The 15,758-nt window shown below is 39.0% G+C and overlaps 1 protein-coding gene across 9 annotated transcripts in view; it reads right to left on the reverse strand.

The window, feature by feature from the left end:
- Positions 1-15,758, reverse strand: part of acaca (acetyl-CoA carboxylase alpha) — a 31,900-nt gene that overhangs the window by 10,616 nt on the left and 5,526 nt on the right. For 3 of the 9 annotated variants that reach the window (XM_035911483.2, XM_035911484.2, XM_035911482.2), the window contains 28 exons: positions 15,507-15,668; positions 15,136-15,299; positions 14,864-15,014; positions 14,550-14,653; positions 13,559-13,786; positions 12,143-12,293; positions 11,921-12,055; positions 10,877-11,023; positions 10,596-10,784; positions 10,126-10,226; positions 9,921-10,009; positions 9,658-9,782; positions 9,442-9,555; positions 8,512-8,625; positions 8,304-8,393; positions 8,073-8,191; positions 5,918-5,941; positions 5,354-5,503; positions 4,900-5,043; positions 4,707-4,809; positions 4,507-4,614; positions 4,308-4,364; positions 3,973-4,017; positions 2,862-2,903; positions 2,050-2,265; positions 1,457-1,930; positions 501-656; positions 259-405 (listed from right to left, as the gene is read on the reverse strand). In XM_035911483.2, coding sequence (XP_035767376.2) covers positions 259-405; positions 501-656; positions 1,457-1,930; positions 2,050-2,265; positions 2,862-2,903; positions 3,973-4,017; positions 4,308-4,364; positions 4,507-4,614; positions 4,707-4,809; positions 4,900-5,043; positions 5,354-5,503; positions 5,918-5,941; positions 8,073-8,191; positions 8,304-8,393; positions 8,512-8,625; positions 9,442-9,555; positions 9,658-9,782; positions 9,921-10,009; positions 10,126-10,226; positions 10,596-10,784; positions 10,877-11,023; positions 11,921-12,055; positions 12,143-12,293; positions 13,559-13,786; positions 14,550-14,653; positions 14,864-15,014; positions 15,136-15,299; positions 15,507-15,668 — 3,849 coding nt within the window. The remainder of the gene's footprint in view (positions 1-258; positions 406-500; positions 657-1,456; positions 1,931-2,049; positions 2,266-2,861; positions 2,904-3,972; positions 4,018-4,307; positions 4,365-4,506; positions 4,615-4,706; positions 4,810-4,899; positions 5,044-5,353; positions 5,504-5,917; positions 5,942-8,072; positions 8,192-8,303; positions 8,394-8,511; positions 8,626-9,441; positions 9,556-9,657; positions 9,783-9,920; positions 10,010-10,125; positions 10,227-10,595; positions 10,785-10,876; positions 11,024-11,920; positions 12,056-12,142; positions 12,294-13,558; positions 13,787-14,549; positions 14,654-14,863; positions 15,015-15,135; positions 15,300-15,506; positions 15,669-15,758) is intronic. The other 6 variants (XM_006799498.3, XM_006799497.3, XM_035911485.2 and 3 more) reach the window with 6 other exon arrangements.

A 15,758-nucleotide genomic window follows, 5' to 3' on the forward strand; every position in this document is an offset into this window, starting at 1 on the left:
TCAACGGTGGAATAAAAAGTGTGAAATACTCCATATTTGTTGAATCAAGACAGAATCAGAACGCAGCTTTACATCCTTGGAATAAATAGAAGTATAATATATACAGTCATCTATTTATCTATACTACCATCTTTATTGCATCAGAGCAAAAGAAAATGTGTACATTCTGAAATAAGAGGCGAGTGTGTCAAAAAATGTCAATGTCAAATATTCCTGCTTTTCAAGGTTTGTTTTTATGCTTCAAGCTTAAACACGGACCTCGTTGCCCCCTGGCAGTCGATTCATCTGTACCAGCTGACCTTGAGCATCAAGAACCAGCTCTGTGAAGGTGAGCAGCTCAGAAGGAAGAGGACACTGAGGTAAGTCGGCATAAGTCTGACATGAATGCCACAGCTTTTTCAGAGCCTGAAGATAGGATAAAATAGGCAGCATGTTAATATGTTATTATTTAGTACATCTAAGCAGAAGCTAAATATAATAGGCACGTTTTTGTACAGTACCTGTCTGAACATTTCTGGAAAGTCATAGACATAGGTGGTGCCCAGAGATTGTGCTTGGAAGCGTTTAGACTGCAACAGGTCTTTGGTAACATACGGTGTATTGATGAGCATGCCATGCAAGGGGCCCTGCTTGTCTCCATATGCTTGGAACATAATCTGGAAAAAAAGAAAAAAGTGGTCACTTTAGTGATACAATGATCTCTTCAACAACCTTGGCATTAAGATGAAATCAAGATGAAAACACATGACAGAAAAAAACAACAACTAAAAAAAACGTGATAATGATTAAAAGCACTTCTCATAGTTACTGGACATCAAAAGAATTCCTCTCATGTAGCGCTCTCACTATGTTGCAACTTTGGTATGTGTTATTACTTCATTATTTATCCTCCCAACAATATTACATCTTAATGCATGAAATGAGTACAGCTAAAACACTTCGAGCTGTCACTTTTGTTGGTAACCATATAACAGTCTTCACACAAAAAACAAACTGTGAATCTCTTATATTATGGACCCATTAAAGCCACCACAGAGCAAACATGAGAAAAAGACAAAAATAAGACATGAAATGTGTTGAAGATGACAGAAATCTTCCTTCATTGCTTCATGTAGCTTTCATCTCTTCAGCACTGCCTTACTACTGAATAGATGGCCGTGACCACTGAAAGATGAATGGACGGCTGGATTGATGAATCTCGCATATCTTACCTGAGTTTAGAAAAAAGATATTGCTAAAAGAATTGTCCAATGGGCTATGGGCAAGACACCATACTGGATCTCTACTCCAAATAATAAAAACTTGAAGTTTCTATTATGATATATACAACTGAGAAATTTACAACAGAGTCTGGCAAATTGCACTCTACAAGCTGAGGTTTCCAGGAAGGAGCTGATGCCCTTTACCAGTGAATGGACAATAAGGAGATGAGATGGATGATGTATGAGTGCCCCACCTGTCGGTCTTTGGGCCCCACCTGTCCCGTTCGGGAATCAGTGACCTCCTTGTAGAGGCTGATATCCAGGTAGTAGCCAGATTCATTTGTAAGGAAGAGGCGGATGGGAATTTGCTTCCCCGTTGGAGTCAAGCGGATGTTAATCTTCAACTCGGCCTGCAGGACTCGAAGCTTCCACAGACGGCTGCCGTAACGCATCACCATGGAGCGCACAGACTCCTCGATCTGAAGTTCACAAGAAAAGATTAGCAGGAAGCAAACACAGTGGCAGTAATTTACTCTGTCAATCAGATATTTGTGGGTAATATTTTCCCAGACCTTTGATGGGTCCATGATGACAGTAGGGACAAAGTTGAGGAAGATATGGTTACAGTCTGTTCGCACAGTTGTGTTGTTGAAAGCCACCTCCAGTTCATCCATAGCTTCCAGCAGCAGGCGCTCTGCTTCATTGTGAAGGTATTCAAAGGAGGCCTCCTAATAAAAGAGGAGGAAAAAATAAATCTCAACAGCATCGAACACGGCAGAATTTGGGGGCTAAAAATTAAAGGCAAAAAAAGAACGTTTCTCATCCAAAACCCAGCTTGTAATCGTACCTTTGTTACCAGATCAGAGTGGCGGATAATGGCTCGAACAAAGAAACGGTAGTCTGTAACTTCTGTGCCCACCTCCACTCGGGCTGCACCCAGATACAGGTGCATCTTGTGATTGGCACATGGAATGGCAGTGAGAGCAAAATTCCGCATGCGGTTGAGCTCCAGCTGGAATGCTAATGCAGGCTCTAAATGACGATAGATCCGGTCCTCCTCAAACTATTGAGACACAGACAGGATACAATAACAAACAGTAACACAGTCCTGCAGAGACAAGTTTGTTTCAATATTTTACTGAGCACCTCAGTTTTTTTTCTTAACTAGCACCTCTAACATTAACAGACACAGTTTAAATTGGCAATTTCACGATTACTCAGTTGGTTTAAGTGTAAAAAGACGCCCATGAGCCACACACTGTATTAAGTAAATTAAGTCATGGGCAATATCAATCTCAGAAAGCTGCTAATGGGTGTCATTTCTCTTAAATGGGGGACATAATTAAAGAGTTCATTAGTTTAATGAGTTTTAGTCATGTCATTGTAGTGAAACTATCAGGAGTAGCAGAAATGAAGAGCCATCACTGACTGCAACTGAATGAAAGTTAACACTGCTTGGAACGGGTGGTCAGTCTGTTTTTTTCCCTAAACAGGCTGTTTCATTGTCATGGAAATAATCCGACATACATTAAATACACAGTATATTCATTTTTCCAATAGAGGTCCCTTCTCCATAGGCTCAACATTAATTTGACATTCAAGCAAAAATACATTTTATATGACAGTGATGATTTGGATTTGTGTTATGTGAGCACCTACCTTGTCCCTGGCACGGAATGTGAAAAATTTGGGAAATTCCCTCTGTTTAAATAATCATAAGACAAAGAAATAAATGAATCAAAATGTTGTACATAACAGATTACATTTTCTATAAAGACAGCAATTCTGTGTTAAGAATGACAAATTAATTAGACTTTCACCAACTGTGTCTAATTACAGCAGCTCAAAAAAAGCCATTATGATCTTTGCTGAAATAGCTATATGGAAAGGAACAGTCACAATTAGGACCTTAATCGACACGCAGGGGGCCCCTGTGTTCTTTTACTGCGATAATTTACCTATCAAGAAATCACTATGTATTCACCAAAGCAGAGGGCTAACATAATAATAGCAATGGGCTCAACATATAAGCACCCATTACATTCTAATGCATAAAACATGTCCTCCTTTCAGAGATCCAGTGATTCTCTGAATAATGCCTGGTAGGCCTGTCTGATGTTATCACATGAAGTCTCCCACTTGCCAAAATAATGCCAGATGGATTGGAGACGCCCTCATCACACCACAAGCTACATAATAATCAGATGACTGCAAAAGTATACACAGTGTAAACCTCCATAGCTATGATTTAACACTGATTGCAAATGACCCACTGCAATATAGTGAACTGAAGAAAAGTCTTTTCAGAGGGAGCATGCATAAAACAGTAGCGGCCACAATGATAGGGACATCTGTTATTATGACGAGGACAATGACTTTGCCTTTTCTATTCAAATCCCTGTCATCTAAATGCAACTGGTCTCTTGATAATATGTCAAACTCTGAAAGACAAATGGTACATCACAAAACTGCCACATCTGGGGGTTCAAACTCTTATGTGGCTAAAATGTGTGGTCCCATCACTGGTATAACCGAGCTGTAAAAAACAAAGAAAAAAAAAAAAAAACGAAGCAGCTGCAGGATGGCAAAGATTAAAAAAGTCTGTGCTAAACAGAATTAGTGTATGCATGTTAATACACTATCATTAATCTACCTCCTGTAGGTGGCGTTTCCAACAACATCTACAGTGATTTTTTTCCTATGTAATTTGTGTTGGTTGTGAAACAAATGCACTCTTGACAACAGAATTCTTCTGCCTTCCATTACTTACATGAAACCTTTGGTCCACCTCACAGTTGACTTGCTTCCTGAAATCCTGTCATCAAAAATGCAGCAAAAGCAAGGCATGCAGAAGGAGATACAGAGACAAAAGAGGAAAACCAGCTAAATTTCAAATGCAAATTATTACCACAATTACTACAGTATTGCCACACATAACAAATTAATAAAATATTAGTGATAACAAAAAGGTCAGATGCAAGCTCAGTTTATTTCTGATATTTTGGTACATGCGGTTCAGTAGTGCCGAAACTGATGGCATGCAAGGCAGCTGATGGTGAAGATGGATGGTTTTCTGAGTTTTACGTTTTAAATCAGAAGCCTCACCTTTTGAGCCACGAGGAAAGTCAACCTTCGGATGCCGTGTTCAAACAGCAGAGATTTCTGGAATAAGAAAAAAATTTATAAATAAATGAATATATATATTTATAGTCAGGATGATAAGAACGAGCTAAGTCATCTCATATATTCTAATCCACTTTCTTAACTGACAAGATACAAGGTTTTTGCTGTAGATGTCTCCCACCTTTGACTGAGTGAATTCCCGGAACATAGCTGCCAGGCCATCATCATCAATGTCGCTGTCAGTCTTTATAGCAACATTCAGGATATGGATAGGCTCATCCTGGATACTCTGGGTGACAAAGCAAATACACATCTAATTCGAATTCTTAGTTATAGGGGTCAGTGACAGGCTAGTGACTAGTACAAGTCTGCCCTCTTCACCTTGTTGTCCTCTTCACCGTACAGCACGGGATTGCCTCCTTCTGGGAAGGTTGGACTTTGTGGAGGAGAGTCAGAGAAGCAGCTCAACATATCCGTTATGTTCCTATAAAATATTTAAAAATATAAATAAAAACGATTAGTAATACTTTTACCTCCCAATAAAAGTTTAGAATTCTTTTACACAAGGACTGACTTGGTGAACTCCTGGAAGCTGCGGAAAGCCACCATGGCTCCCATGCGCTGGCAGGGTGGTGTAAAAGACGTGTCAAGCAGAACGTCGCTCACACTGGCCATGTGCACCATGCCGTAGTGATTCAGGTTGGATGAGAATGACATCCTAAGGTGTAGACAGAGAAATATTAAAAAAGGCTCGAATGTTAAAAAAACAAAACAAACAAAATAAACAAGTAGTAACAAAACGCCACCAAGGAGTGAACACAGGAAAAGAGCTATACCGTAGGCAAGGACATTTAGATATATCCTGTTACGATAACATCGCTTTACAGAGAACAAGAAAACGTAAAACCACCAGAATGACCCCTCAAGTATCCAAGTTTCATTTTGATGTGTGTTAGTCCTTTGATTGTAAGCAGGCAACCCCAAAGTTACAGCTTGTATAAGCACTCGAGAGGTCTTATGTGTCAAACCTGTCCACAGTATCCAAATCTGATGCATTTTTCTTCTCAGCATTATCATCCTGCGATTCATTTTCTGGCGCTTTAGGGTCCTGGGGTTTAGTTTCCTCTAATTTAGTGTCCATGACTTTAAGATTTTCCAGGACTGAAGGAAACATTTTCCTGGCAGGACAGTCAGAGGTTTCAGTTTTGGAGATGCGTACTAGTATATGATTTCTACCAAAATGTTATGTGATCATCTTAAACTATATGACATACATAAGTTATCTTAAACTTGCACAATACTGAAGCACATACACACAGCAGTTAGATACAGAGCAGTCATTTCAACAGAAACAGGCACCCATCAGTAAAGACATTTTTTGGCATAAAGGTTGAATGCCATAGGCCATGCAGATGTCAGTAAAATTAAATTACTCTGCAATTATCAACCAGACTAGACCAAAGTTACTAAATCTAAACACATAAAACAGCTTTATAACCAACAACTAGATAATTAATCTCAACTTGAATTACAGCTTTATTCATCCAGCTAGCTAGTCACTGGTAGTTGATGCAATTAAAAGAATGTTTTACCTGTTTAGAGTGGGGATGTTCCCTCTGCAATCAAATAACATTGATTATCAAGTGGTTAGTGACAGGCATCAGAAGGAAGACATTTAAGGTGTAGCAATGTGTGCATGTGATTATGTGTCCCTTAACATATTTTTGCACTGGGAACAATCAAATTATTCTGTGACTTCACACATAAAAAGATTAACGAGAAACACATCTGATGAAAATGCAGCCAATTACATTTGTATCCTTGGTGTTTTGTATGTGTGTGTTTGTTTCTTTTTTGGGGGGGGGGGGGGACTGGAAAATTTCATGGGTGTAGTTTCAGAATCTTGTATGCATCCACTGCATATAGAAACGGATGTAATGAATGGTAAAATTATGGTAAATAACTCTTTCTCACAATAAACACACATTTTGCTACTTAACTGCTTCCTCTACACATGCATCACGTGATCCAAAAACAAACAAACAAACCCTGTTCAGAGACTAACTCTGAACAAAGAGCGGATCACATCACACTCTCATGCCGTTCTGTATGTCACAAATAATGATGCAAAAATGAAGGTTAATTTATACACAGTAAAACACAAGCATGCAGATGGATGAGTGCAAGGATTTCAAAAAAAAAAAAAAAGCACTACTTAGTAACCACAAGCAAATGCATTGAAACAAGCAAAAAATACACAAAACATGCAATCAGACATGGACGAACTGAACCCAGCTGCTGAAACTGAGTGAGTGCAACAGAAATGCCACAGTACTGTGTCTGTTAAAAACCTTTTCAAATACTGAGCACGTACAAAACTTCTGACTTTTTTTGTGCCAGATGTTTTCTTTTTCCCTCAGAACTTAAGAGCATGTGACCTGAAACTCTTGATTCTCAATTGCTTAATTGCTCAGTCCTGTTTTAACAAACCAAGAAAAGTATTTTCAGTGGCAAAAAATACCTTCTTTTTTTGCACATGACAACATATACAGGAAAAACAATGGCGAACAGTGACACAGAGGTAGGAAAAAAAAACAGGGACCGTGGATATAAAAAGTGCACACATCCCTGCTGGGGAAAAAAATAATGAGACAACAATAAATCATTATAAAAATTCTTCCCACCTTTATTGTGACCTATAACTTGTACGACTCAAGAGAAAAACAAACCAATCTGTTATGGGGAATAAAAATGTAAACATAAAAAATGTACAATAAGCTGGCTGCATAAAAATGCACACCTCTAAAACTAGTACATTACTGAAGCACCTTTTAATTTAATCGTGGCATTCAGTTTTCTTGAGTACACAGTTGTCATCAATTAGAGACTCTCGTTAACCTCGCATAAAGTTCAGCTGTCCTAATAGGATTTTCCTGACATTTACTCAGTCTACGTCTATACTATGGGCTAGTGTTGCAAGACTGAAGCCTATTCTGACAAAGACAACATCCATACACAAGTCTCCTAAAAGCTTGTGGGAAAATGTGATACGGTCTGAAGGTAGAACTTTTTGGCTGTGTTAGTGGAGTGGACAGAACTCAAAACATTTCTACCACCAGTCACAAGAAACCCTTCAAGTTTCTTGCAGACAGCTGAATTAAAGGTTGTGCACATTTATGCAACCAGCTTATTATGCTGATTTGTTTCTTCAATTGAATTGCACAGGTAATAGGTCACATTAAAGGTACTAAAAGTTGAGAATTATTTATTGTGGTTTTTTTATTTCTCAGATGCTTGGCATTTTAACTAGGGTGAGTATGCTATTTATATCCACTGTACTTAATAATAAGTATTCTTTATCTTTTAACAGTTACAGTATAATAGGTCATGAAAATTTTGTGCAGCCATGCTACACCTTCACTTAGGATTTCAAAAAAAGAGATAATAAAATGTTGTAGAAAACTGTAAGACAGGAAAAAATTCAGGTTCCTCTATTTAGAAACACAGGCATAAGCAGCAACTGCAGCACATCATTGCAGGTCCCGCTGCTAACACGCAGACTAATATTATTATTGTTGTGTTGTCACCTTGCAAGCAATTTTGATAAAAGCTAACTTTTAATGGAAAATTCAACATGAGAGTATGAGTAGAATTACTGATGGCACAGCGTCCTGGGGAAAGGAGGGGGTCAGGACAGCAGAATAGTAATGCACATGTACGCGTTTCAGCTATTTTCATGAGCAATACCTGTTGGGATGTGAAGTGGGAAGCATGAACTGAAACTCTACTATACATGTGTTGTCCTTCAGTTGTCGATGCTGAACACTGTTGAGCTCGTAGGCGATGTATGCTCTCCGAACATACACCTGACATTATTGAAGACAGGCAATGCTGGTCAGATATGTGAAGTGCTTGTAAAGTTTGTTCAACTTAAATTCAGAGAAACTGATTAATAAACAAGACTCTTATTCCTCTCACCTCCAGGGCGGCCATCCTGACTACCTGATTACTGTGGTAGAAGAAGTTGGGGAGAACGTCAAAGATGGATGTCTCTGAAAGGATCAGTTTCTAGAGAAAGAAAAATAACAAAGAAAAAAAAAGTATAATCATACACCTTGGACATTTTGTCTGTTGTTTTGAAACACATGCACAGCCACAACTACTGCTCTTGCCCTTTAATGCTCACCTGAAGGTTCTCAATGCAGAACTGGTGCCCATACATATCGATGGCAGAGAGAAAGATTGACTCCACCTGGTTGTGTCGTAGCTCATAAGAGGGAAGGTGGGAAGCTATCAACACCTGGAAGAATAAGATAAATGTGCTCTTCAAGTATAGCACAGCAAGCAATACTTAATTATGCTTTCCTTTACATTTTCTGACAGTGTCAACCTTTACACTGTTTCAGCTACACACTTTGTTGTGCTAATGAGTCACATGTTTTACTTTATATTTATATTTAATTTTTTTTTTAAAGAAATTTTCTCTCTCACACAGTGGAGAGCATATAGTGACATCTGGTGGGAAAATACTAAATAAATAAAGTCTGGTAGTTACATTTATAGTTGTGTTGGTGTTTCTGTATTGCTCAGCGATCACAGGTGATTCTGAGCTTTGATGTTGCACTTTGACAAACAGTTACTTTTAATAAAACAGCAAAGAGAAAAGGATTCTCTACACACACTGTCAGAGATGTATGGATGAATATTAGCTATTGCATTATTAAAATGAGCAAGCTATATACAACTACAAACTATGACATTTTCTTTCATACTGTGTTTACAGGGCACATTACTGCTCAACAGAACAATCACAGAGTTTAAGGCCCATGTTGTTGCCAATTATAGCAATATTATCTTAAAAGTGCATGTCAGGCTACTCCAGAGGTTAAAAAATCCACAGTCCTACCAATTAGGCATTACCTGAGCCAATCCACAGCCTCTGCCACTTCAAAAGCTTTTCAGCTAAACAAACAGGCTTTTAGATCTTTTTTTTTTCAACTAACTTCTTTTAGTTTCCGAATAGTAATTCTTCATTGCTGTACAGTTTTGTTTTGTTTTTTTAAATTTTGTTATTTCATTGTAGTATGTCAAACAAGATTAGGAGTTCAATTCTGACCTGCCGAGCACGCAGCGCCACCTTTGCATTGGTTGTCTTGCTGAGCTGGGTGAGTTCAGTCAAAATGGCCATCAATTCATCAGTTAGTGTTGGATCACGGCCACAGAGCTGGTCCTACATGGAGAAGAGGAGGAAGAAGAAGAAAATGATGAAGGCACGACTGCTGAAAATCACTTTTTCATAGAGATTTCTAAATCAGTAAGAATTGATACTTACAATCAGCATAGTAACAAGTAGGTTCTTCTTGGTGACTTGAGCATGGGAAAAGATATAATTGAGCACATTGGCCATGTCACCCTTGTTTTCCTCACGCAGTGCAAAGACACACTTATCGTAGTGTCCTGTTGACATATAGATAAGAGCGTTGGTAAAAACCGGACAGGAAACTTGAGGTTTAAGAGCACCATCAAGTGGTGAGAATATGCTAATGCAATTTTTCTGCTATCCAAGCAAGAAAGTGTCAAGTCACTTTTTCTCACCATTCTGAAACTGGATCTCTACTTTTAGATATTGTCTAAGCAAGTCCATCACGACAGCCTTCATGTGACCTCTGATGCCGCTGCGGTACCTATTAGACACAAAAACATTCTGGTCTTACAAGAAAAATGTATGCTGTTGTGCAGATAAAGCACACAGACAAAACATTTACTTTAAACCCTAGGATTAAAACTTGATGTTGCTCACTTCTGCACCAGCTGAACAATGCTTTGTGTGTTCATAAAGAAGACTTCTCTCTCTGATTTCTTGTTAAGAGTAGCTGCATGGCTGTCCAGTATGTTTGCAATCTGGAAACAAAGGAAGAAACAATAAGCATTTAATCCCACCAGCAGTGGAGACTGATAAGCATTTAATCCCTTTGGCACTGACAACGCGTTCCTTAACAAGTGTGTGTTACAGGCTATGTAAAGAAATTTAAAAGCTACATGAAATTCTGGACCACAAATCTATTTGTCACTCACACACACACCTGCACCTAGATATGGTACTTTCATTCTGCAGGAAGCCACTGGGTTCATTGTTTTCAAAATACATTTTTAAAAAATGGTCACATGAAAGTGGGCTGTAACTGTATAAGAAGGAGCTCAGGTCTGAAAAGCTGATAAGGTATGTGTAGTAAGAAATATGTGGTTCATGTGCAAGTGTTTGTGATGCACCTGCTGGCTGGGGAACTGGCAAAGCACAGAAGTTATGTTGCTGGCATACTGAGCCATCTCCTTCTTGATGGCCTTCTCCACAGCAGGGGGGATGCGACCTGAAACACTCGTCATGATGTCTTGAAGCTCCAACAGTGGTAAAGAAGGATCGCGCATGGTTTTCATTAACCTTTCCACCCATTCTTTCAACTAGGAGAGACACAAGAAGTGTGTTTGTCAGAAACTGTTCAAGACTAAGCAAAGTAATGCTGGTGTGCACACTGGTGTACATGAATTCTTACCTTAGCACTGAAGAAAGGCTCAGGTAGACAATAGCCATTCATCATGTGAACAAGATGACCCAGTGTGTTATGGAAAACTCTGTGCAGCTTCTCTCCTCTCAAAGCTACTGCCTGGATAGAAGGCAGGATCCCTGTGTAGAGCTCAGCCTGTGAGACAATACAAATACCGATTACTAATATGTCACTGGATTTTTAAAATACATCAGAGTGTCAATGGTGTGTTTTAGTAGGAGGTAGAGGTTATGGTGTGAAATAAGCAATTCTTAATCCACTGCTTAGTTTATTCTCTGCTTACTTGTTGTGTTAAGTTTTATATTTTTTAATTTATTCAATTTTGGTAATTTTACAATTTCTTGAGAACACTACTGCTGTTTTGCTCTTTGCTTCACCATATGGGTGCAATATAGACTCATGATGATGGTGAGCTCAACCTCATTTTGGTTCATTTGGTTCCTCATTGGTTTGCTATGGCAGATAATGATATGTAATTATAATACAATGGTAGAGCAGAGAAATGCTTATAGGCTGGATATTTGTGTGTGTGTGTGTGTGTGTGTGTGTGTGTGTGTGTGTGTGTGTGTGTGTGTGTGTGTGTGTGTGTGCGCGCGCACATACACACACTCTCTCATGTCTGGGGGTTGTTCAGGTACGGCTTGTAGAAAGCAAGCATATGTGTCGGTGACATATCTATTCGTCTTAGTTTGAGACGCTTGTGCTGGAGTTTAACATCCGTTAGATTTAATTGTCTGTCTCTTCTTGCACATTGGTTCCCCTCATATAGCTGAACATTCAACTCCATAAAGCGATTAATCATTAAACGCAACACATGCATAGTCAAACTAATACTCAGTGTTACCAAGATACCTGCTAAGATACTTTTCATGGCCAAATGACATCAAAGTTAAAACCGATGCTCTAATTTAACCTGATGTAAACAAAAATATTACATTAACCGTCATTTTGCATTATACAAAATCCTACTTTCTGCACAGCAAATACTGTATCTGTGACAACAATAAAGTGGAATGATGAGACATAATGTACCTGCTGCACTCTGCTTGGGTCATCCAGTTGCAACTTGGCAATGACACAGCCAGGCTCCAATGCTGCTCCAGCCCTCTTCACATAGTGAATACAACCAGACTCTGCTGCAGTGAGGGTCATGACCATCTTCATCACCTGTTTATTTGCAAATAACCATAATGTATATTTACAGATTCCATCTTTATAGTGGACTGCACACAACTAACCATTAAACTAATGTACCTCTATTTCAGCATAGCACTGGCCAGCAAACACATGCCCGCCATCCTCAATGGTGTACTGAATGAGTTTTCCTGCTGAAGGAGACCGCAGCAGCGAGGGATCATTCTCCTTCTCAAAAACACACGTCTTGTTCCCAATTGTGATGCGATACCTGCCAACAAAAAAACAAAACAAAAACAGTGTTAACAAACCAGAAATTAGAAGATTTCAGTGTCATGTTTTATCTGAAGATCTTAAATCAGCGGTCTCAAACTCGCGGCCCACGTCACCTCTACTTGCAGCCCGCATATTGATGTGAAGAAATATTTTTTAAAAATTATTATACGAAAAAGGATTTAATACGACGGCAGAGTGTTACAGGGATGGCCCTTTAAGACTGTATGAGCGTGAGGGAGGGAGAAAAAGGAAAGTCGAAAAGTATGAGGTGCTACCGAGCAGAAACGGGAGATGGAAGCATGTAAATATAAAAATTACCACTGCAGCCAAAAAGAGTGCCTGACGAGCCCAGTAAGCTATTAAGACTCGACTTTACAATGTGTTCGTGTTTTCCTCCGAAACAATAATGTTCTGCTGGAGCAGCCTTTCAATGCCTCTTTCTGTCTCTCGCTAGCAAAGTTGACCCAGACAGTAAAGCTAGTTCCCGGCTACGAGCCCGACACGGAACCCAAAGTATTAGCCAGAGGTCTCCTTACCACAGTTCGGAGCCGCAGACCTGGCCGAGGTAACAAGAGAGTGCAAACATGTTGAGGGATTGGCTGTGTTAGTTCAGTGAGAGATTTATTTGGAAAGAAAACAATTTTCACTTGCAGTTGAAAACTAATGTGTATGCTTATGCCTGCATTTTTATTTTGTTAAATTCAAACAAAATTGTAGCAAAAGTGCTTCCACGTGTCTGGCCAAAAAGAGCTGTTTATTTGGTAGTTCAATGAAACTACTGTACTATACTGCTGAGTCTTCTGCTCGTCAAATACATTTCATTGCAATGTTGACCCTGTGCTAACTTGCATATGACAAATGAAACTGAAACTGAAAGGCTTCAAATAGTTGAGAGTGAGAAAAAAAATTGCGTTCATGTTTGCAATTTTGTCTTGTTACACAATATTTGGAATTAAATAAAACAAACAAAACACTACATTTTAGGAAATATTAGTGGGTGTTTTCGTGTTTTTTTGTACTACTTGGACACTAAAGTGGCCCTCCAATGAGATGATGGTGCCAAAAGTGGCCTGCGGCTCATTTGAATTTGAGACCCCTGTCTTAAATGAATAAAGAATTTTTATTCATTTAAGATTAGAATAACAATAAGAATATTTGCAGGGGTTTTTTTGTTTGTTTGTTTTTTTAAATTGTTGTCCTGTGGTAAACTTACGGTTACAATAGTAACAATTCTTTCATACAGTTAATGGTTTTGTTTACCTGTCCACCTCTTCTTTCATGTACGTAGTGTAGCTGCTTCCATCATATGAAAGCAAAAGACCTCCATCACTAAGCCGATGGACATCCACCTCAGCAGAAGAATTGTTCATGATGACCACATAGGAGTTGGGAGACTGACGAGTCACTGTCAGAACGTACTTAGTACCTTCATAGATCAGCTCCACATCCACAGTGTTGAGCAGCGTGTGTGGTGGTAGCACCTGCCCCCTGGTCAGAGAGTACAGTCTCATGTTATCTATTCAAAATGCTTTCTACTGCGGCTTACAACAGATTACAACTCATTTGTTTGTTTACATATTAAATAATGGCCAAAACTAATTTACCAGTAATGCTTCTACACATAAGAAACAGTTTAGCAAAGAAACAAGTTCAAATTGTATCTCTGTTGTTAGCAGCCCATCTCAAAAACAAATCATCTGTTCCCATTTCTTTAGCCAAATCATTGGAAAATACCAACAGTATGCAGTGTGCCCTTAAAAAAATGAAGAAACTGGACAAATGGTGGGCCTAAAACAATTATATATATTTAACATCAAATGATCCTCTACAATTCTCTAAAGCCTCATCAGAAAGTGTCTCAGCATTGCGATGATCCCAAAGACACTGTCAAAGCAATAAAACCATACGTGGATAGAAAATGCACACAGGGGTACACCTTTAGTCATTGACTATCATCTCAACAGAGAATGGAACAAGTCTAGAGAACTATTCCTGAAGACTACTTCAAGAAATGAAAAGAAAGCTTGCCTCAGTGTGGGCAGGCTGTGTTGAAGACTAAAGGTAGTGATACCAAATATTCACTTTCAAGCTCATTAGAATAATTTTTGCCTTATATACTGCATTCCTATGTATGTTTTAAAAAAAAACACTGCACACATTTCCCACATTCCTAGCGATATATAAAGGATTGAGGCTAGAGAATTTGTGCAGTACTGTATTTGACCATATATTATTTGCATTAGATTTTTACCTTTCCAGAGAGTGCAAAAAGTTGGAAACACTGTTCCTGAGATTAACATCTGCCACATGCAGTGCACCGCTCACAATTCCCAGCATGGTATCAGGACGCTCCGCCTGCATGTAAATTACACTTTAGAACTTACACAAAAACAGTCATGCATTACATACTGTGGATATCAGGAGGATAAACCAAAGAGACTATCATCCCAACATTTGGTTTTATTGTGGTTTCAGTGCAGACACTAACATATAGGTCAAACATTAAATAACCTGTCATTACAGTTAAGAACATCCATTGGCAACAGCTGCATAATCTCCACATACCTGCATCTTCTCTGAGATAAGTCTGTCCAGCCAGCCTGTGTCAATACTATTGTGCTGGAAGCTTTCTGTCTCCAGCAGCTTAATGAGGTATTCCACTGTTGTCCTGAAGTCACCCCTGATAGACAGCTCCTTAAGCGCAACCACCATGTTTCTAAAAGAAGCCATAACCTCTGTTTAGACATTGTACAGAAATAATCCATATTGGCAAGTGTATATAATAAAATGCAGCAAAATAAATAAGAGCAATGTTTCTTAATTCTGAGTATACTCACGAGATGGCTTCTTCACGATTCTCTCCCCATGAGAAGCAGTGCCCAAACTGGGAGTCGGCAAACTCATGCAGCCCTCCAGCTGCTGCAACGCTGAAGTAGCCCCACACATTCTTATTGCTGCGGAAATTCAGCTCTTGCACTGTTCCAGAGCTTGGTTTGAAACCCTGCAATCACACAGCATAAACACAGTGATGCAAAGTGGACATTTAAACAGTAGTGATAATAGTACTTGTTGTTTTAAAATAAAAAAAAAAATAAAAAAAAAGAAGACTGAAAAGTAATATCAGTCACACAATAACGTCAGCAGATATGAATCGTTGGGTAACCTTTGGCTGGAAAACTTTTGCACAGCAGGAATGAGTGAGTCGTACCTCATCTGGGTTCTCACTGGTGATACGAGCAGCAATGACATGGCCCCGTGGGGAAGGGGCAGTTGACAGAGCCTCAAAATCAATGGGAGAATCCCCCCAGGGCTGAACGCCATAAAGCATTCTAATGTCTTTGATCCGATGAAGAGGAATACCCATAGCAATCTAACAAAGAAAGAAAAAAAAAGGGGAAAAAAAAAAAAAAAAGAGTATTATTAACGTAACACATGGTGATCATAAACTAGCATGGAAAAC

The sequence above is a fragment of the Neolamprologus brichardi genome, chromosome 10 (assembly GCF_056152115.1).
Source record: "Neolamprologus brichardi isolate AB-2024 chromosome 10, ASM5615211v1, whole genome shotgun sequence".
Lineage (NCBI taxonomy): Eukaryota > Metazoa > Chordata > Actinopteri > Cichliformes > Cichlidae > Neolamprologus > Neolamprologus brichardi.